Consider the following 23,760-nt stretch of genomic DNA (forward strand, 5'->3'; position numbering starts at 1 on the left):
TTGTGTTGGAGCAGGCGCAGCTGACCTCTATAGGACTTCGATAGGTTCAATGCTGCCCTGGACCTCACTTCGCTTCAGACATCTCTTCGGTGGGTGTGTATTGATGCCACATGCCCTGCAGAACCTAAGACATCCCTCAAACACCGCTGGTTGAAGCAGAACCCACACTCCACCTAGACCAATCTCAACCTCCGTTGGGAGACTACTTTGAACGAGAATTTATATCAATATGCAAGCATAGTTCGTCTGTGCCATTGTCATCGTTGGGAAATCTGCTTTTAAGAAGTCCCCCTTCAACCGTAATGCTATTGCTTGAAAAATCCATTGATTACATAAATAGGGAGCTAAACCTGGAAGTCTGACCCACAACAGTGCTGAGAGCAGAGGGTGGATCTCCATTGGCGATCCTGGTAGCCATCTCTATGCCACCAACCCCCCATCCCTTCTCGATCACTAAGCTCCTCCACATTAGAGACACAGACAAGAAAATCCCCGTTGCTCAGAATAGAAATCTAAGGAGTGACCCTCAACATCCACATGGAACACAAACCAGAGAGGAGTTTGGAGATATTACCACTCACCTTAGAAGATGTACACATGAAGCAGCACACCACCAACCACTCAAAGGCTTCAGCATGCATGGGAGACCCTCATCAGGAACCAGGATTCTGGGGTGCCTGTTACCTTCCATGACCTGCAAAGGAGGAATATCCTCCTCGCCTGACCCCTGACAGCCAGCTACCTGATCCGCCCTCGAGACCGTCTAGGCACTGCTCCTTGCTGGTTCACTCTGGCCATCATTGATGCTTGCATACCCAGATTGAGCACTCGCCTCACACCCAAAGGTCTCCACCATCGAGCCACTACCATCTGGAGGCAAAGCTGCCTCCATAGATGAAGGCCCAGCTCGAAAAGACGCCATCCATTGCCCCCTTCAAAGAGCACCCACCCATGCCCACCATCGGGGCAACACCCCGGCGCCTCCCTTGAGAAGCTTTCACACTCCACCTCAGAGCCCTAGGAGAGAGAATGGAGGAGGTCTCGCTTTCCAGACTGATGGGAACCTATTCAAAGTTGATATTCTTCGATCATGTCTGTAATGCACATTCTATAACGGAAAATGTTTTCTTTTCCTACAATTACCTCGTCAACAGGTTTTTTTTTTTTGTTTTGGCTCTCTTTTATCATTCTTCTTTTCCCCTCCTTTCGCAAGTTGGGGTTAGCGTGCCTAGCTGATTTTTACCTGAAATCGACAGAACCTCTTCGTACAAAGCATGTCGTATCAATTTAGAAACACGCTTCAAAGAGTTAAACGGATCAATGTCAACATGTTGCACTAGATCCTCAAGAACTTACGCCAATTGAAAATCTTTTTCTCCTTTTCCTTCTAGAACGTAGAAGGCAAAACACAGAACAAATAAAGATAAACAGACAAACCTCGCTCTTGAAATTAAGTCAACCACCCTACCTGCAAGCATGAGGATATTCATCCCTACACTTGCTTGCTTCCTGCATCCCTAAAAAGTCTCAGTGGTGAATCCACACAAGAGAAAGAGAGAGAGAGAGCCATCAACTCATTGTGGCCCAGACACCTCGCCATATAGAACCAATCAAGTCGACACCTCCAAGAAAAAAGAGACTTACATAGAGAGACTACAAAAACCATAAGAAAAAGGAACCCAGATACTTGAACTCAATTAACAGACATACAATAACTAATACACCATTTGTAATACATGTAAAGCCGCTTGAGTGAATATAGCCTATAAGATAAATGGCTACTTTTTCAACAAGTATGTACCATCTCGCAGCTCTAATTTTTCCACTGATACAAGGCCTGATAAGAAGTTCTGTAACTGATGAATTGATTTGTCGTAAGGATGATCACCCATGCAAAACATCTGCAATAATGGTGAAGATTTGCTGAGCTGCTTTTCAAATAGATAGCAAGATCGTTATGATAACAAAAACTAACCACTCTTACCTTCAAAGTGTTATGAATTCGATCAAGGGTCATGCTACCAAAGTTTGTAAGCATTCCAAATACATATTTCTGTAGCATGAAAGAGATCATACGATTCAGACTAAACACATACGAATACAGTTTGCAATACTGCACTTCTTATACATGGCAGTATTTGAGATAGAAGAGAACTATATTTTGGTTTGGACCAGTTGGGAAGACTTTTTCAAATGCATGGAAGCAAATGACAGGATGAGAACAACTTAAATGAAACAAATGTCAGGAATACGCAGAGATGAAAAACATAATTAAGCATGGTATGCAATCAATTTAATTCCTTTAAGGCAGCAGATACCAACATTTCACAAATTACTCAAACTCCTTAGCATTGACTTGAAACGAATATATATGGAAGAGGAATATTCCAACCAACCACTCGTCCCAATCTTGCAAGAAATCATACTCAAAGCCCTACCAACTACCATAAAGGCCCACTAACATGAATTTATTCTCCTATACAACAACAAACCTCTATCACAAAGGAGGAGTACCCGCACGGTGCTGGTACGACACGGGTACGGGTACGGCCCTGGGTACGGTAGGGTACTGCGTTGACCGTACCGATTGCGGTCAACGCACTCAAGGTCATTTTTGACCTTTTTCATACTAGGTCAATGTTGATTGAGTCCAAATATGTTCAATTTTAATGTTTAACGATTTTTACATTTTAACTTAAACCATTTTAAGGTTAAAATTTTCGAAACCCTCATTTTAATGTCCCACTTCCCTCTTTTTTCTTCATTTTAACTTCTATATATGTATGTGCATGTGTGTGTATGGCCGTACCCCCACACCCAAGTTTTTTAAAAATGGCCCGTACCCGTACCCGCACCGGCACCCGCACCCGTACCTATGTGACATAGCAACAAACCAATCAATAATGCTAAAAAAGATGTAAAGTTAAAAATCACAAAACGTTAAGTCAAGAATGCATAACATTACATCGAGCCAAAAGCACAATCTAACTATTTAACATTTGGTTGGCCCCACCATTTGGCATCTTATAAACAGATGCACATAGTTAAAAATCTAAGAGAAGCCAAAGTTGTATAAATAGCATGTCAGAAGTTAGGGATATAATCACCACTACCAGGGATCTAGCAGTGATTACATGCCCTAGGTTGTTTGTCACCCTATTTCAGTTGGTGGATCATGGTAGTCAGTCGGCTGCTTGTCAATAATACCAGTAGCATTGAGCAAGCAGGATCAAGGAGGCACTTTGGACACAACTTTTATCAGACCCAATGCTGAGTGGAAGTGTCTTTGACCTGTCAGATGTCTTTCGAAGTCTGTTGTCGATTGTAGACCACGAAGATGAAGTTCAATTTGATGTTAGCAAATCTGATGTCATCCGATCTGATGAAGCCTGTTGAATGTCGTCTAAAATCGCCTGGTTCTGATACTAGGGGAATAGGAAGAGGAACAGACATGGGAAGCTCAAACACAGTGGTACTTGGAGCGAAAACATAAGGACGAGACTCAAAGAATGTAATATCCGCAATGACAATCTCTTTTTTGTTATGGGGATCAAAGCAACGATAGCCTTATTGATTAGCAGAATATTCAATGAACACACATTTGATAGCTTGGGCAGCAAGTTTGTTTTTGTTTGGGCCCAAGATATGTGCAAAGCAAAAGCATCCAAATACTTTGGGAGGTGTATGAAATAATGGTCGATCTGGATATAGTATTGTAATGGGGATGCATTCTTGGATGGCAGACGAGGGCAATCTATTGGTGAGGTAACAAACGGTAAGAATGGCATCACCTCAAAAGTAGGCAGGCATATGAGTATGCAACATGAGGGTGCGGGCCACATTTAGAAGTTGTCGATGTTTGCGTTCAGCAATTGTTGGGATGTGTGGGGACATGTATATTGTGGTCGAATCCCATGATTGGCATAAAATTGAAGTAGAACTGAAGATTTAAATTCAAGAGCATTATCAATGCGAATATTTTTGACAGTAACACCAAACTGAGTTTATATTTCATTGACAAATTTCTGAAAGATCCAAATGACTTCAAACCTGTCCCATAACAAAAATATCAAACTGACTCTAGTCAAATCATCAACCAAAACAAGGTAATACTAGAAACGTGAACGAAAGGAAACTTTACTTGGACCCCAAACATCAACATGAAGAAGATCAAACGGACTTTGACTCGATGGACTTTGACTCGAAGGGAAACTACTACGTGTATGCTTGCCTAACTGGCATGCATCACATAAGAATAATGCAAAAATATCTAGAAAGATGTGACGAAGCTTGGACACAGATGGATGACCCAGTCTGAGATGCCACTGCAAAGGAGAAGGCTTCGATGTGAAAGAGGATGCAACAACATCTACAGGGACAGAAAGAAAATAAAGCCCCTCGCGTTCATGGCTGCCACCAATCATCTTCCCAGTTTGTAAGTCCTGAAAAGAACATGAACCAAGATAAAAAATGACTCTACACTGTAAATCTCTAGCCAATTGCTTAACAGATAGCAGGTTAACAGGAAATCGAGGAGCCTATAGCACATGTGTAATGGTGCCAAAAGGTGTGAGGTAGATATCACCGTTGCCCAAGATACGGGACAACTTGCCATCAGCCAACCTGACGTGTTGTGGTGTAGTGAACCTGGTAAACGATAAAAACATCTGTGGCTGATTACAACAATGCCTGGATGCTCCTGAGTCAATCATCCATATCATACCTGGGTCATTGGTAGGAGCACCAACAGAGGAAGCCGAATCTATTGCAGTTGTGTTGGTCGAAGCAGGGGTAGACCTCTGAGCTAGAACCAGCTCATTCTTCTTTGCTTAAGTTGAGTGAATACGATGGAGAACAGGTAGGAGACTCAACCATAGAAGCTGTAGCCTGTGAGGAAGTTGCAGTAGAAGAAGAAGACCCTTTTCCTGTATTCGTTCTCCCTCCACCACGTCCTGGTGGACCAGCAGAATGGAGATGAGGATGCTTGTCCCAACATCGGTTCTCTAGATGCGCTAATTTACCACAATAAGAGCACAAAAATCTCCCATGTCCTGCACCACGTCCCTTAGTTCCAACAAAAGAACTATGGCTACGTCCTCCTGACATCACAAGTACAGAGACTGGGGTGTCATGGATAGGCTGAGTAAGAGTGACTGCAAGACGACTCAGCCTATTATAAGTATCTGCTAAGTCTGGGAGGTCCACTGCCTATGAGAATTTGAGACTTCGCCTACTCCGAAGATAACCCAAAAAGAAACTTTGCTACCATACCAGTTTCAAAATGTGATGCATAACAGTGCTTGCAAGATGGGCGAAGAGCTTTTAACCGTTCATATGCAGCCGTCAATGTAGCAAAATACTGTGGTAGATCTTGATCTCCTTGACGTATGTTACAAAGCTCCTCTTTCAATTGTAAAATTTTAATAACATTAGTAGCATGAGAATACGTCTTCTTCAGGAAAGACCACATATCTTTAGCTTTGGTGTAGGATGAAATTGTTGGAGCTATACGGGACTCTACACTGTTCATAATCCATGCCATTACAATGTTCTTATCTTCATCCCACGCAGCATATTTCCCTTTTTTCTCAAGGGGTTCATCTTCTTCAATAATATATTTCTTTCTATGACCAGCCACAGACATCATAAATACCCTGGACCAGATTTCATAATTCGAACCATCAAGTTTGATTGTGGTTTCATACGAAAAGGAGTTACCAGTCATCTTATATTCATTAGAACTTTCTGACCTACTACCGTCAGCCATAGTAGGAAACAGAAAAAAAAAAAACTGACACACGATAGTAAGGATGCAACAGTCAAATACCGAATAGAAATATATTTCTACTATCCTCAAAGATCATACAGGTATCGTATGATAGATAGCAAAACAAATTTATAATCACAGGAACTGCCCACATCTAAACAGCATAATAGAGACTAGCATGATGGATAGCAAAAACAAATCTGTAATCATAGGAACTGCCCACGTCTGAACAGCATAACAGAAAGTAGAAGATAGATTACAGAATATTTTCTTTTTGTTATTTTTGGTCGACTGCTATTGATTTCCAGTTTCTGCTGCTATCTGTCAACTGTTTACGCCGTCAGAAACTGAAATAGCTGTTGTTTTCAGTTTCCTCACACACTCTCAACACAAATTCTACTTTCTGTCGACTGTTTACACCTTCGGAAAACCGAAACTATTGTTGTTTTCAGTCTCCTCACACACCATCGACAGAACATCATCCACTCCAAAAAAAATCCACGTTCGTCACGCCTCAAACATCATAAAAAAAATAGATCTGCTCCACACGATCTGTTTTTCCTCATATCAAACAGCAACAATGAGATCCACTTAAGGATCTGATCACGCCTTCCACATAGGTATGATCAGTCCTTCTCCACGCAACACACCTAAACTTTATCTTTTTACTGTCTCCCTGTTGGTGGGTAAGAAGAAATAAAGATGGGCGACGAGAAGAGGAAAGAGAAAGAAGCCGCCGGAGGAAGAAGTTGCCGGAGAAGGAGGAGTCGCTGGAAAACTTACTTGGCTGTCGCCGGCGGTGGAGGCTCTGATACCATGTCGCAATCAGAGAGACAGAGTCGTTTCTGTTATTGATCACGTAACCCTAATCTCAGGTTAAAAGAGATTAGGGTAAAGGCTACATATTTACAATTTCAATCCACTAAAATATAAGAAAACAATAAGTAGTCCCTAGTCCACTTTCTAATATTAAAGAAAGCCTCAAATTGACTCTAAAAAGAACTTTAATAGGGAAAATAGGGCATTCGGAAGACATATGTTGGGATAAGCATGGTCGCCCTTCTGCTATACCCCTAAGAAGAGGTGTTGCATCTAAGCAGGGCAAGAATTCATTACAGTTTCCTATTGGATCTATCCAGACAGCTTCATCAGTAGTAGAGGGGTCTTTATCTTCTTCCAATCCTGAGATTGTGACTGTGAATATCAACAAGTTAGAGTATGAGGAGTGCTTAGCACATAGATGACAGATCTACTCAACCGTTGGCCTCTATAGTTATGATAGACAGTGCTATGTCCGTTGATACTGCTCCACATGATACAGGTACTACTTGGATTATTGATTCAGGAGCATCGACGCACTTTTGTAGTAGACCTTCTATGTTTATCGTGCTATACTCATTACCTCAGACACGTCATGTGAGACTTGCAGATGGTAAATGGTCTCCTATTATGGGTTATGGAGATATTAAGATTTCTCAGTCTATGACAATTCCTAATGTGTTATATGCTTCTAAGTTTCCCACTAATCTTTTATCAGTTGGACAATTGATTAATGATTTACATTGTCGTGTTACATTTGACTCTAGTGTATGTTCATTTCAGGACTTGCAAACTGAGAAGATGATTGGTGGAGGCTATGAGAAAGGGGGCATCTACTTCCTGTCTGATTCTGTGGGTATTGCAGCCGTCTCGACTTCTTCATTGTCCTCCTCCTTCCAGTGGCATCTCAGACTTGGTCATCCATTTGTCTCCAAGCTCCGTCACCTACTTCCTCATCTATCAGTACTAGAGTCGTTCCAGTGTGACGCATGCCAACTTGGCAAGCACACCCGTAGCAGTTATTCATTGAGCCTTAGTCCGTCCAGTTGTGGACTATTTGTTCTTCTTCATGTTGATGTGTGGGGTCCTAGCAGAGTTGCTAGTAGGTCTAGATTTCATTATTTCTTTGCCATTGTTGATGATTATTCTCGAGTCACTTGGGTTTTTCTTTTGAAAGAAAGGTCTGAAGTCATATGTACTCTCAAGAACCTTATTATTAAAATAAAGACTCAGTTTGGTATTCTTGTTAAAAGCATTCACACTGATAACGCTCTTAAATTCAAGGCATCTACCTTAATGAAATTTTACTCTGATAATGGCATTTCTCCTCAGTTTACTTGTCCCCATACCTCCCAGCAAAATGGAGTAGCTGAGCGAAAACATCGCCAACTTTTAAATGTGGCACGCTCCCTAATGTTTCACACTAATCTACCTGCATATTTTTGGGGAGATGTCATCCTCACTGCCTGTTACTTGACCAACCGTTTACCCTCATCCTTCATTGACAACAAGGTTTCCATTAAACTTGCGCACCCACAACGACCCTTGTTTCCAGTAGCTCCCAAAGTATTTGGTTGCACATGCTTCGTTCACATACTTGAACCTACACGTAATAAATTGGGTGCCCAAGCCATTAAATGTATCTTTATTGGCTACTCCATGAATCATAAAGATTACAAATGCTTTGACCCCTTGACTCAAAAGGAGTATACTAGTGTGGATGTGACATTCTTTGAGTCTTAACCTTATTATAGTTCCTCACCTACCTCTACTGAGATGCCACTATCATCTGATCCACTACCTATTCCTCCTATTCCTTTGGAGTCATTCCCTTACGAGTCTCCTTCTGGGATTCTCTCGTTGTAGTGTCCAAGTTTCGTGATCCTCCACTGGTCTACACACGTCGACAGGACCCTTCTTATGATCCTTCCCAAACCGCTTCTCAGGAGGTAAGCACATCTGAAGTGCGTATACCTAGTCCATCTGATCCCTGTCTATTGCTCTTCGCAAAGGCAAGCGACAATGTACTCTGCATCCTATATCTCATTTTGTTTCTACTCACGATGTTGGTAAAAGTATGCAACAGTTTATTCAAGCTCTGGCGACCCATGCAGTTCCTACTTGTCACCAACAGGCCTTATTAGATACCCAATGGAGATAGGCTATGCAAGATGAGATGGATGCATTAGCTCAGCGAGGCACTTGGGAACTTGTTGATCCTCCTCCTGATTGTGACATTGTTGGCTCCAAGTGGGTATTCACAGTGAAATATAATTCTGATGGTTCTATGGAAAATTACAAAGCTCGGTTGGTTGCTAAGGGCTATACACAGACTTACGGGGTTGATTTCTTCGAAACTTTCTCTCATATTGCTCGGTTGGGGACCATTTGTCTTATCATTGCTGTGGCTGAGACTGTCTATATGCAACAACCATCATGGTTTGAACGACAGGGGGAGTGTGGAAAAGTGTGCAAACTCAAGAAAGCTATTTATGGACTCAAGCTGAGTCCTCATGCATGGTTTCACAAGTTCTCTGAGGTAGTCTCAAAGTGTGACTTTCCGAGATCCCCTCTTGATCATTCTCTGTTTATCAAGAATAATTCCAAAGGTATGACCGTTCTAGTGGTTTATGTTGATGATATTATCGTGACAAGTGACTCTAATCAAGAAATTTTTGATACAAAGTTGTTTCTTCAAAAACACTTTGTGATGAAAGATCTTGGTCAACTACGATATTTCTTGGAAATAGAGGTGGCTCGCAAAAGGGAAGTTCTCTCTCAACGAAAATATATTCTTGATTTGTTGCAGAACATCCGGGATGCTAGGAACTAAACACGCCAATCTACTTATGAATCCAAGCATACACCTTCATGATGACCAATCAGAATTAGTGGATTCTCGATCATACAGATCTCTTATTGGACAGGTCCTCTATGTTACTGTGACCAGACCAGACATTAGCTTTGCAGTGGAGAAGCTAAATCAATTTATGGAAAGACCCAGAAAAGTTCATTGGAATGTTGCTTTAATGGTGGTCAAATATCTGAAATCATCTCTTGGCAAAGGACTTTTGTTCACAAAAAGCAAGACCCTAGAAGTGGAAGCTTATAGTGATGCTAACTATGCTGTGGCTCAATCGAAGAGAGGAAATCTACCACAGGATTCTGTGTATTTGTGGGAGGCAACCTTATATCCTGGAGAAGCAAAAAGCAAGGTGTGGTGTCAAGATCTAGTGTAGAATCTGAAAACAGAGTTATGGCTCAAACTGCCATTGAAATGACTTGGCCTAAATCCATGTTATCAAGACTAAGTGTGTCGATTCTGCTTCCCATGAAGATGTATTGTGACAATCAAGCAGCCACATACATTGCAAACAATTCAGTTTTCCATGAGAGAACTAAACATATTGAAGTGGACTCTCATTACATTCGGGATCTCTTTCAAGGAGGAACTATAACCATCATTCATGTATCATCAGAAGATGAAGCTACAGATGTCTTCACTAAAACTCTTCCTATTGGTGATTTCTCTAAATGTTGTGACAAGCTGAGCATGATTAATATGTATGCTCCAGCTTGAGGGGGAGTGTTGAATTAGAAGAGTTTATGTTTTTAAGTGGTTCTTTGCAATATTTAATAGCTAGGAGGTCTGTTTAAACATTCCTCTATTTTCTGTTGATGTACTTTGTAAATCTCTCTTCAACCCTAATCTCTTTATTATAGAGATTAGGGTTAGTGAATGGATTAACGATTCTCTCTAAGGCTGCCGGCTGTAACACAAGACTTGTTAGAAAACTCATCAAGAGCAAACTACGGTGACCAGATTCTTATCAGGGTTATCTCCATATTATGTAATAGCTAAGATGCTATGCTTATGGGTGCTAAGGTTCCTACTCTAGCTGATGCATACAATAGTCTTAGCCGACTTGCAACCACTCTACCTCAAACACCTAGTGATTCTTCTTCAACAGCTTTAGTGGCCATGGGAGGTTGTAGACATGGCTCTACCTTAGTCAACTATGGTACAAGGCAGAGGCACACGAGGACGTGGGAGAGACTTCAATGCACATACTGTGGCAAATAGGGTCACCTAGAGGACATGTGTTGGGACAAGCATGGGCGTCCACCCTCTTCAGCTCCTCCAAATAAAGCAGTAGCTCAGGCAATATCTCCCACAGTGGAGTTTGCTCTCACTTCTTCCACAGACACAGTGACACAATGTTAGTCGAACTGAGTATGAGCACTTTCTAGCTCAATGGTCTACGTTTGAGCATCGACAGCAGTTACTAATACAGCTTGCTCTGCGGCGAACCGGTGGCAGCCCAAGCTCCTAAGTGGTCGAGTGTGGCATGCAAGGTTTGACCGGCCTGCTTGGGCTTGGTCCCAGCACTTGTAGGTGCCCAGCTAAGCTCGCCTCATTGTGTTGATCCGTCCCCAGTGGCTGGGCATTGACCGGGCTAGTTCTGGGTTCAGTCCTGGTTGAGCGTGTGAGGTCAGAAGTGAGCTGGTAGCATCTTGGACCTTGTTGGGCATGGTGTTGACTAGATCAGGCTGGTCTAAGCGGATGAGCTTGGGTACTATCCTGGTCCGATTTCAGCTAGGGTTGAGAACGAGCGCAAGCCAGCCAGCATCCTAGTGCGGGGTTCGGGGTTCGGGGTTCTAGCCACACCAGTGATGGGCCCGGGCGGGGCTTGGACCTAGGCTAGGCTGGGTGCACCACATAGAGACTTCTTGGGTCCGGTGAGGTCACCCATGCCCAACCTTGGCCAAAGAAGCCGCAGCCCGGTTAGGGTCTGTGGCCATTGTCCAGCCAGAAAGGACGTGCAATGAGTGGCCCCCATAGCAAGGGCAGGTGCATCATAGGCTGCACGGACAAGGTCAGCCAACAAAGCCAAACCGGTCTCAGATAGGATGGCCGGGCCAAGTTCGGCCAGCAAGACCAAGCCTTGTGGGGCAAGGCGGGGCCTGTTTCAGCCATGATTATCAGCCACAGCCCGGCCACGATGGCCAACCATCGCTCAGCTTCGATTGCCAACTATGGCTTAGCCACGCTGGTCGGCCATATCACGGCCGAAATGGTCGGGCTAGACTCAGCCACTATATCCAGCTAGGGTAGGGCCATAGTGGTTAGGCCTGATCCAGCCAAATGCAGCCAGCAAGAGCACGGATCCAGCCAAATGCAGCCAGCAAGAGCACGGCTAGAGTTTCGTGGCCTAGCTTGGTACCAGTTGTTTGGCTCCGACCAGACTTGATCTTCGAGAGTACGAGAAGGGCTTGGCCCTTGCTTGCGGCACTAGAGTGAATAGCAGTTGTCCAACTGGAAGATGACTCATGGTGAGGGTGATGAGGGAAAAAGACGGCCCAACGTGGCCAAGCATCAAGGAGTGATTCCGGATGCGGTTTTTATTGGGACCACATCACCAACCAGCTTGGTCAAAAAATATATATATATTTTATCCATGTTGAGCTCAACTTCAACGGGAAGATGCTAAATACAGACAAATAATAAATGAAACAAAGTTGAAAAGTTAAAATATATATAGATTATACATATCTTATTATAGACAAATATATAAATGTGTGTTTGTGTGTGTGTGTATATATACATATATAATTATATATATATATATACAAAAATGTAGCATATAGACAAGTATTTTTTACATGTAATCTAATACAAAGGAGAAGATTCTTACCTCATATACTGTCATTTCCTTCTTAACTTGCTCTTCCACTAAGGACATGGAGCTCTCTCCTTCCTCCTCAACAGCCAGAAGTCCACCAAATCTGCCCGTAGTAAGACTATTCTTGTTTGCATCACCCAAATCTTCAATGAGCGTCAAAATATTGTCATTGTTCCCACTTCCTAATGATTCGGCAATTAATCCCTGTGCAACAAAGCAAACATGCAATAGTGATAAGGGTTGAAAAATGATAAATTGAAATTTACCAGAAACAATGATATTGACAGAAAATACAAGCACTGGCAGCAAAAAAGTGAAATTTCTAAAAGCATCAACATTGAAAGTGAATTTAAGTTAAAAAACAAAATGAAAAATATATGGCAGTAATTAAGGTCCTAAAAAGTGAGGCATCATCTCGTGCCATGATCTTCATGAAAGGAGTTGAAAAGAGCTGGCATATATGACCATGGACGCAATCCTCAAACATGTCATAAATTAACAATGTCAGGTAGTATTTGATATAATATATTATTGACAAAGCAGCCACTGTCCAAAACCAAAAAGCTCAAAAAGAAGTCCGAAGATCCTATATAGATAATTCTATTGCACTCCATGCACACTTTAAGTGTCATTATCAAACTTGTGGAATAAACAAATGTAGGTCTATCCCAAGTAGTCCAGAAACTATTACAAAGTCAAGATGAGCCCAAAAAAGGTTTCCTATCTACGCAGAAATAACTCAAAAAGAATTTAGACCTTTGTGCAAACGATCGAAGGATTGGAGAATAAGGATTGTCCTCTAGAAACATGTTTATTAGTTAGATTAGAAGCACAAACGAAGAGAAATTATTACAGACAAGGATAATAACTAGCAAAAGAGGATAATTTGGCATACCTTACTTATCCAAAAACTTATTGCTCTATTAAGAACATCTACAGGCACTCCAATTGAATCAGAAAGTTTTCCTGAGGTCCAGCTGAAATTTGGTAATATAAGTATTATAAGAAACATCAACTTAAATGAATGAGAAATTCACGAATATAACAAAGCTATAATTCAATTAATTTAGAAGATATGGAACACACAACACATCACGATCTTCACTTTTTACCTTGTTTGTTCTTGAAATTTCAAGATAACAACCGCACATAGTGGAGATACTTTAAACTCAAGGGATCGATCTTCAAATTCCAACTCTAACTAAATAAGCAAAATAAAGAATTACAAAAAAATGAGATAACTTTGACAACCAAATTAGACTTTCAGTTTTGCCAATCAAATACCAGAAATCTTGAATATTCATAAATGACTATTCAAACCTTCACAACACCAAGATTTTTCTTCCAATTTAGCTTGCGAGGGGTTTTGAGTTCATGAAATCTCTGTGCATAATCTTTAACCAACTGATCTATTGAACCAGGCAGACAGAGAGATTCTAACTCCACCTGCACCATTTGTATTCAGGCTTAAACCATGCAACTGAAGCTAAGAAAAAACAACACAAGTAAATTGCCAAAAAACTTTAAGAAACACAAGTGCTGTAATCATGATTTCCATGGTTCTACAAAAAGAGTGACAAGCACAAGCAAGCAAAATGATCCCCTCTCCTTCTAGGAATCCAAAAAATTGCAAGTACCTCATTCATGTGATCTAGGTCAATGTCTTAAAACAGAAAAAGGAACCTTCCAACATTTTATACAGGAAATCAATTTGATGAGGCACATAGCTATCATTCTAATGCAGGTACCAAAGGCACTCTCCACACCCAATCCCATATGTAGAAATAAGCAACGGAAGAGAGGAAAAGAGAAGAAACACACGATATACGTGGAAAACCTCAAGAAGAGGTGAAAAACCACGGAGAAGCTCTAACTTAGGGGCAAAACCGCAACCCTAGGAGAGAGAAAATTATATTCCACTAAATCAACAACACAACACTAAGTGGGATTATAAGGGGGAAACCCGCCTAGGGTACCGAGCCACTCTCGGTTCCCATGCCCATGGGACCGGGTCCATATCCAGACCCGGTTCCTTTACACAAGATATTCTAACACTCCCCCTCAAGCTTGGCATAAATGTCAAACATGCCAAGCTTGCTCACATTTTTTTCAAATTGAGATGTACATAAGGCTTTGGTTAAAACATCTGCAATTTGATCTTCAGACTTCATATAAGGCAGGATCAACTCCTTTGAATCAATGCGTTCTCGTATGAAATGGCGATTAATCTCCACGTGTTTGGTTCTGTCATGCAGGACGGGATTATTTGCAAGGTTAATCGCAGATTTGTTGTCGCAGTACATCTTCATCTTCTCTTCCATTTCAATTCCAATATCTGCTAGAAGGATCTTCAACCATAGCATTTCTGTAACTCCCATAGCAACCGCCCTGTATTCAGCCTCAGCACTGGATCTAGAACAAACTTCCTGCCTTTTACTCCTCCATACAACCAGGTTACCCCCTAGAAAGATGCAGTACCCTGTAGTAGACCTCCTAGTATCAGTGCACCCTGCCCAATCTGCGTCAGAGTATCCTTCAATATTAAGTTGGTCTTGCTGAGTATACAGTAATCCTTTCCCCGGGTCATTTTTCAGATACCCCAACACTCTTTCTGCACTCTTTCAGTGACAATCAGTAGGAACACGCATAAACTGACTCAACACATTCACAGCATAGGTGATATCAGGGCGAGTGAGGGTAAGATAGATGAGCTAACAACCAATCTCTGATACCGACCTTTTCCTTCCTCATCCAAGATGTTGCCAGTCTTGATGTTTATCTTCGTACCATACTCCATTGGAGTTAGAGAGGGCCTACATCCAAGTTTACATGTCTCCTTTAAGAGATCCAGAGTGTACTTCCTTTGGCTCATAACAAGCCTTGTCTCTGATCGAGCAATCTCTATCCCCAGAAAGTACCTTAGTTTACCCAAATCTTTCAGATCAAATTCAGCAGCTAACCTCTCCTTCATCTTCTTTTTCTCTTCTTCATCGTCACCTGTGACAATCATATCATCAACGTATACAAGAAGGAGACTCACCAAACCATTTCTCTGCTTAATGAATAGGGTGTGATCACCATTTCCCTGTTTGTATCCATTAGTCTTCATCACTATCCTTAGTCTTTCAAACCAAGCTCTAGGAGACTGCTTTAGTCCATACAAGGCTTTCTTGAGATGACAACATTTTCCGCTTTGGGCATATCCAGGGGGCATGCTCATATAGACCTCTTCTTCTAGACAGCCGTTCAAGAATGCATTCTTGACATCAAGCTGGTCCATGCCCCACTTCTTTTGCACAGCAAGTGCTAAGATGACTCTCACGGTTTTCAGTTTGGCAACAGGGGCAAAAGTTTCAAGATAGTCAATACCATATTTCTGACTGAACCCCTTTGCAACAAGGCGAGCCTTATACCTTTCCACAGTACCATCAGGTTTGTACTTCACACTAAACACCCACTTGGAACCAACTAAATGAGTGTGCTTGGGGATATTAACAACTTCCTACGTGCTGTTCTTTGCCAAGGCATTCATCTCCTCTGTCATGGCCTGTAGCCATTTAGGATCCTCTCTGGCATCTTCCACACACCTGGGGATCACAGACTTAGACAAGGATGTAATAAAGCATTTGTAATTCTTACTAAGTTTCGCATAAGAGACAAATCTCTGAATAGGGTGAGAAGTACATGACCTGGTTCCCTTGCGCAGGGCTATGGGAAGCTCTTCATCTATTGGACTTGGGTCATCCGGGGAACTCACAGGATTGGGATTGGTTATATCAACATCTTCAACCACATCTGTCTTCTTTCTGATGTACACCTGGCCGAACATATGATCACGGGTTGTGGGCTGATCATCCACAGAGTTCCCTTGCACAGGGCTGTCGCTATCACTTCTGACTGTCTCTGTCACACTGTGGCTATCACTTCTGACTGTCTCTGTCACACTGTGGCTGACCTTGTACTCTAAAAAATCCATAAACTGAACCAGCTGGTCTGAGGAATACTCTTCCACATTTTTCCCTATACACTCCCCCTGAAGAGGATTCACAGAAAAATACGCCTCATGCTCATGAAAGGTAACATCCCGAGAGACATAAATTTTGGAGGTAGTAGGGTCAAGACACTTATATCCCTTCTGAGTTGGAGAATACCCCAAGAAGACAGCTTTGACGGACCGAGGATCAAGTTTCTTAAGGGTTGGACTATGGTCATGAACAAAGCAAGTACACCCAAACACTCGAGGAGTAAGAGGCCAAGGGTTATGAATGGGCCTAAGAACAGAGTAGGGAGAGCGACCATTCAACACACGAGTAGGCATACGGTTAATCAGATGGGCACTAGTGAGAAGAGCATCACCCCAGTAGCGCTTAGGAACATGCCTATGGAACATAATGGCACAGGTGACTTCTAATAAATGGCGATTTTTACGTTCGGCCACGCCATTTTGAAGAGGTGTGTAACTACAGGATGTCTCATGAATAATACCCTTGCTCCTCAAGAAATCATCTATAGACTGGGAGACATACTCACGAGCATTATCGGTGCGGAAAGCTTGAACAGAGGTCTGAAATTGAGTCTCAACAAATGCAACAAAATTTTTGACAATGATGGGAACTTCACTACGTTCTCTCAACAGGTACACGAACGTACAACGGGAGTAGTCATCAATAAGAGTCATGAAATAATGAAAACCACGACAAGTGGGTACTCCCGAAGGACCCCAAACATCAGAGTGAACCAAAGCAAACGGATGAGTGGTTTTATTGAGAGAAATAGGGTACGAAGCCCTGACATGTTTAGCCAACTGGCAAACTTCACATGAGAAAGAATCAATAGAAACAGAAGTAAAAAGCCTTGGAAACAACTTCTTGATCAACTGAAAAGGGAGATGCCCAAGACGCTCGTGCCATCGCATAATGGTAGATCTGTCTTCCATGCCTGACAACCGTCCACTAGTGGCTGAGATCAAGGCAGACACAACTTGCACGGGCAGTCTGTAGAGTCCATCAATAACCGAACCAATCCCAATCTTCTTCCCCGTCAATAAGTCCTGCAGGGAACAATGATCAGCAGAAAAGATTAGATTACAATTGAGTTCTCTGGTAATACTGCTGACAGATAACAAGTTCACAGGAATATTGGGAACATAGAGAGCATTATGAAGATGATATTTATTCAACAAGGACAAACTCCCTTTTCCAACCACAGAAATAGAAGACCCGTCAGCCATAGACACGCGTTGCTGCCCTGAGGACAATTGGTATTCTTGAAACAGCTTAGGATTCCCTGTCATATGATGCGTAGCCCCACTGTCAACAATCCAATCACCAAGTGAGGGATTTCCTTGATCGCTTGTGGCTACAAGAGCTTGAGCTAATTTAGCCCCTTCGGACGTGGAAGTCTCCTCTTGCGTAGTAGACAGCCGACTGATATAAGCTTGTAATTCCTTGATTTGATCGGAGGAAAGTTTTGATTTTTCAACAGTTGAGGAACTACCCTGACTAGAGTCAGGAACAGAAGAACCCTGCCGACTAGAAGGAGGGCGACCACGAACAAGTCTCTTCTTAGGATGAATATCCCAACAAAAATCCACAGAATGCCCCAACTTGTTACAATGACTACAACGTCGAACAGAACGCTGTCCACTCCCAGAGGCACGGCTAGCAAACGCTGAGGGGGAACTCCCATGGATGGAGTCAATATGCATAACTTGACGACGTTGTTCCTCAGATTCCACCCGGGCATACACCTCCTCAATCCCGGGAATCTCGTCACAATTGAGAATTTGGCTCCTAATGGATTCAAATTCATCGCGTAAGCCTCCAAGGAAAATAAAAGTCCAGTCCATCCATTCTTTGTCCCAGTACAGGGCATGATCAGAACCACAATGTCAATCATCATTCACATGGTAGTCTAGTTCCTCCCATTTAGTCTTCAGGGCTGCAAAGAAAGAAGCTACAGACAAGTCACCCTGTTTAAGAGAGTAGATGCTACGTTTGATTTGGTACGCACGCAATACTCTCTTCTTACGGCCATACATCCGCGCAAGCACAGTCCACATGTCGTATGCAGTCGATTTACGCAAGATCAGAGGTTGAATATCTGCGGAAACAGAACTGATGATCCATACTTTCACCTGACTATCTTCCAACGCCCAAGTCGCCCATCGCGGATCCGTTTTTGAAGGTGCAGGTTTCTCCCAAGTAATATAGGGCAGGCGACCACGACTGGTTATTCCGATTTCTAGGGCAGCAGACCAAGAGAGATAGTTGTCCTTGTTCAGCCGGATGGAGGTGACTTGAACAGGCAAGTTCTCCCTCTTGGTATTGCTGCCCGTATCTAGGGCATCATCAATCTTGGGAGTCATCGCTTCGGCCATCACAATCACCAAAGAGAGGCAATACCCAGCACCAGAGACGACAGACAAGAGGTAGCGGAGGCGGAAGAGTTACTGGCGGTGATAGCAGTGACGGCGGCGACGGCGACGACGCAGGAAAGGCGACGGCAGCAGCAATGACGGCAGCGACGGCGACGATGACGCCAGCGACGACGACGATGACGCCAGCGACGCAGGAAAGGCGACGGCGCTGAAAAGAACGCCGGCGACGGTGCTGGAACTGGCGGCCACGCTGGAACTAGCGGCGGCGGCGGGAGACGAGCAGCGGCAGAAACGATGGAAACGCACGATCACAGAGCAAAACCCACACACGGTAGCTCTGATACCATGTAGAAATATGCAACGGAAGAGAGGAAAAGAGAAGAAACACACGATATACGTGGAAAACCTCAACAAGAGGTGAAAAACCACGGAGAAACTCTAACTTAGGGGCAAAACTACAACCCTAGGAGAGAAAATTATATTCCACTAAATCAACAACACAACACTAAGTGGGATTATAAGGGGGAAACCCGCCTAGGGTACCGAGCCACTCTCGGTTCCCGTGCCCATGGGACCGGGTCCATATCCAGACCCGCTTCCCTTACACAAGATATTCTAACACCATACAACCTCAAAGCAATGACACATATGTTTCACAAACAGCCTGATGCTTCAAGCATGACAGGCAAATACAAGACACCATTGTCACAACATCTCAGCATTTTACCCAATGTTGTAAAAAGCGTATCGTAAGTCGTATCGGTCTGGCTTTAAGATACGCTGTATTGTAAAATATCGTAACGTATCGTAACCGTATCGTAATTTTTTTTTAAATAATCAGAAAAATATAATAAATTCTCAAAAAATAATAAAAAAATCAATCGTAACCGTATCGTACGTATTGTAACCATATTGTACGTGTCGTAACTGTATCGTAGTCGTATCGTAGTTGTATCGTACAATACAAGTGCTGTATCGTATCACATTTTTAAAACGCGACGATACGTATCGTACGATACATACAACATTGGGATTAGGTATGTTTTTGCACAACAATGTCCAACACTAATAAATTTTACCAGTGAGGTTTTTCCCAATTTCCTTTTGTTTCTCATACGAAAATCCCATAAATTCAAAAATTTAAAAAAATATATACACTTAAGAAACCAGAAAAGAATAATGAAATTATGAGTTTTTACTAATTTTCTTACAAAAAGAATTTGAAAACACCCATAACTGCGTTATAGTGAAAAGCCCTAGGTGTGCATAGGCAGTGGACCTTTGAAACATGATCAGGTGTGGCCTTTGAAACATGACTAGGTGTGGCCTGGCAGCGCATAGACAGAACCAAGGGCAAGGAAAAACAGTAAAAGAAAGAAATGAAGAAGAAAAAAACAGAGAAAGAGGAAAATAGAGAAGAAGAATAAGAAGAAGAAGAAAGAAAAGAGAAAGTAGAAAGAGAAAAATTTGTCTTAAAAAAAATCTTCATTTCTTATATTTTTTCTCCTTTTTATATGCATGTACAGTCATGTTATAACAAGGCATCCAATATGAAGGAACTCCAACGTTTACATAATTCAACAAGATTTCCTTGTCTAAAAAAGCTATCATACAAGGCGCACTCAAGGGCCCTTCACACAAAAAAAAATTCAAACAGAGAATGAGAAGAAAACAAATCTTTCACTAAAATGGCTTCACAAGCCATACAATTACGAGAGAGCTATGTCACATAGGTACGGGTACGGGTGCCGGTGCGGGTACGGACCATTTTTAAAAAACTTGGGTGCGGAGGTACAGCCGTACACACACATGCACATACATATATAGAAGTTAAAATGAAGAAAAAAGAGGGAAGTGGGACATTAAAATGAGGGTTTCGAAAATTTTAACGTTAAAATGGTTTAAGTTAAAATGTAAAAATCATTAACATTAAAATTGGACAAATTTGAACTCAGTCAACATTGACCAAATCTGAAAAAGGTCAAAAATGACCTTGCGTGCGTTGACCGCACCCGGTACGGTCAACACAGTACCCTGTCGTACCCAGGCCCATACCCGTACCCGTGTCGTACATGTACCGTACGGTGACAGAGCGAGAGAGTAACTAAGTAAAACAAATGGGAAGGAGAATTGTTCCAAAATCTTTGGGCCAAGGTTGCTTTAACACTGGTCTATCTTTCTATAGAATGGCCTCAAAACTATCAAATAAAATTCCTTTTGCTGAACTCTTCAATTATGTACTGAGTTGACCAAAGCTAGAAGCCTAGACGTTTTAGGTGTAAATACTATGTTTAAAATGAAAAATGAGATAAGTTGCCCTCGAATGTTTCAGGAACTTTTGTTGAACAGTTAGAAACCCAAAAGGGACACAAGTATGATGATGTTAAAAATTACAAGTCATGTATGTTGCAAAAATATTTTTTTTCTGGACAAAGCAAGTGGATTTGGAAGATGCAAAGCTTAAAATGAATTCAGTAACTATATTTTCCTATTTTAATTACTTCCTAGCTATGACAATAGTAATTGTAATGATGTTGAAGTTGATAATCCTGATGAAGTTAACAAAAATGTAGAAATGAATATTGAGGGCAGAACACCGTTGAACCAATTGTTTGTAGTCTAATGTCAAAGGCTCACAGGCTTGTGCCTAATGCTAGCTGGTTTTAAACAACCTAACGTTTGAAAATGCCTAGAACATGCCCTAAGACACCTAGACGCACAACAGCCTAGGCTTCTTTCATTGACAAATTTGTACTTCACTTCTTTCTTATTATTTTTCTTTTTCTTCTTTTGAAACAATATTTTTTCATTAATTTTTGTACATTTTTGTTGTTGCATGTAGTTTTGCATTATAAGTACATGCGGGTATGTGCATTTGCACTTGTAGGTACCATTACAATTCATATACTACTTTACTTTGATCATTTATGTTATTTTAAGTTTCTAGCTCTCACACATATATGTATGTATCGTCAACTTAGTACTTTTTCTTGTTTACTAGAATTATATGAGAAAACAAGTTCACAGCAAGAAACGTTAATATGAACTATGATTATATTGAAGATTTATGTTCCCCTTTTTAAGTAGGTTAGAAATTCTAGTTTTCTTTTAGCATTACAATTTTAGAAACTAGAATTAGAGATTTAGTAGTTAGCATTTAGGAAATGGTAAAGCTTTTGCAAATCCATAACTTTGAAAAGCATTTATATTTGTTTGTAAGCTTTTTTTGAGCTATATAACATGTATATTTAGTTGTTCAACTTCATTAAATTTCATCTTTTAAGCTTTTTATTATGTTTATTATCATGTTATGTGTGTTGTACTTGTTTTATTATTATAAGTTGATAGTTATAAGTTTCCCATTGAGAAACACTTCAGTTCCATCATTAATTTTAACAATTAATATTTGCATTTCATTGGCTTTCACTTGAGTATGGCTCAATTAATGTGCAAGTCCTGCCGAAACTCTACGTTCATCTAAGTGCGTAGGCTATCTCCTATGAAACACGGATGTGGCTGGCAGACTAGCGTGTCCATGTCGACTCGGCCCGACACGGCATGGACACACTAGCTCACCGCGTCTGTTCGTTCGCTGGACACGGTCAACGCTGACCGCGTAGGTTACTCGCCCTTGACTTTGTTGCTTTCCCCTCCGCCTTGCCCCCTTCTCCTCCTTCCTCCAGTTTCCCACCTTGTCCCCTTTGCTCCTGTTCAGCCCCAGCTACCTTCCCTCCCTTTCGCCGCAGCTTCCTTCACTGGACACAGAGCATCGTCCTCACCTGCAGCATCACCAGACATAGATCCTTGTCAGCATCATGTAACGCTCCTGTTCCAAATGTCATTCCTACCTTCTGCCCCTGCTTTACTCCTTACACTGTTCCATTCAACCGACTGCGTTGTGCTCCATCCCAACGACAGGTGTTGCAGCTTCTTCCTGTTAGCGTATGGGGATCGGGTCTGAACAGACCCGATCCATTCTCCTTATATCCACACGCCTAAAGCTACTAGGCGGTGGCTCTCTTGTAATTTTTTATCCTTTTATGTACAAATCTGTTGTACCCTATTAGGGTTATTCTTTAATTAAAGATTAAGGAACGCAGGGCTAAGTTAAGCCGGCTGCTCCCTTTCCTCCATCGTCTTCTTTCATCCTCTCTTCTCAACATATCTGTTTTGCATACGGAGAGACGAGTACTTTGTGAAGATTCTTACATGGTATCAGAGCCAGGTTGCATCGTCCTCCGGTGAGTGATTTCAGTTTGATGTGATTAGCCCTAATCTGCCCTAAATTCTTTCTTTTCTGGCGTGATCATCCCTCTTTTCAGTTTCTGCCCTAAATCTTGCGTGATTTGCCCTAATTGATTTGCCCTAATCGTTGTGCCCTAATCTTCTCATCGTTTTGCCCTAATTTCTGTCGTTGCCCTAAATCAATTATGGATCAGCCGACCCCCTCTCTTCTATCTTCCAGCTTTCTCTCCCAACTTATTTCACAAAAGCTGAATCATAGTAACTATTTGACTTGGAAACGTCAAATAGTCCCTTTTATTAAAAGTCATAGACTCTACGGGCATATCGATGGGACCACTCCAGCACCTCCTATGTATATTGACCGTGAAGTGAAGAAAACCGTAGTGGGAGATCAAGCTGCTGGGGCTGCGGCTATGAGTGAAATCAGATTTGAATATGAAACCATTACTGAAAATAATCCTGAGTATGAAGCTTGGCTGGCTCACGACCAGTCTCTTGTTGCCTATATTACTTCTACTTTGTCAGAGGAAGTATTAGGAGGTATTGATGATGATTTAACAGCCCTAGAGTTGTGGTCTACCCTTGCCACCACGTATTCTCAAGTATCCGAAGCACGTTTTCTGCAGTTAAGAAGGCAATTTCAGGACATCAAGCGTGGGATGCGTACTGTTTTGGAATATTTGAATGAAATTAAAAGTGTAAGTGATCAACTTGCTGCCATTGGACATCCCGTCAGCGACAAGGACAAAGTGCAACAAGCCTTGAGTGGACTGGGAACAGATTTTGATATTTTTTGCACAGCCTTGGAAGTCCTACCTATTCTTCCATCTTTCGAAGATCTCAAGGCTAAGTTATTCCAACACGAA

The 23,760-nt window shown here is 41.9% G+C and overlaps 1 protein-coding gene across 3 annotated transcripts in view; it reads right to left on the bottom strand.

Annotated features, from left to right (window-relative positions):
* Positions 1-1,551: 1,551 nt before the first annotated feature.
* LOC116259075 (anaphase-promoting complex subunit 2) overlaps positions 1,552-23,760 on the bottom strand; it is a 79,642-nt gene continuing 57,433 nt past the window's right edge. For all 3 annotated transcript variants that reach the window (XM_031636689.2, XM_031636688.2, XM_050079107.1), the window contains 6 exons: positions 13,591-13,716; positions 13,383-13,471; positions 13,166-13,247; positions 12,283-12,474; positions 1,985-2,053; positions 1,552-1,901 (listed from right to left, as the gene is read on the bottom strand). In XM_031636689.2, the coding sequence (XP_031492549.1) occupies positions 1,779-1,901; positions 1,985-2,053; positions 12,283-12,474; positions 13,166-13,247; positions 13,383-13,471; positions 13,591-13,716 (681 nt within the window). In that variant the 3' untranslated portion in view covers positions 1,552-1,778. The remainder of the gene's footprint in view (positions 1,902-1,984; positions 2,054-12,282; positions 12,475-13,165; positions 13,248-13,382; positions 13,472-13,590; positions 13,717-23,760) is intronic.

The sequence above is a fragment of the Nymphaea colorata genome, chromosome 8, assembly GCF_008831285.2.
Source record: "Nymphaea colorata isolate Beijing-Zhang1983 chromosome 8, ASM883128v2, whole genome shotgun sequence".
Taxonomy (NCBI): domain Eukaryota; kingdom Viridiplantae; phylum Streptophyta; class Magnoliopsida; order Nymphaeales; family Nymphaeaceae; genus Nymphaea; species Nymphaea colorata.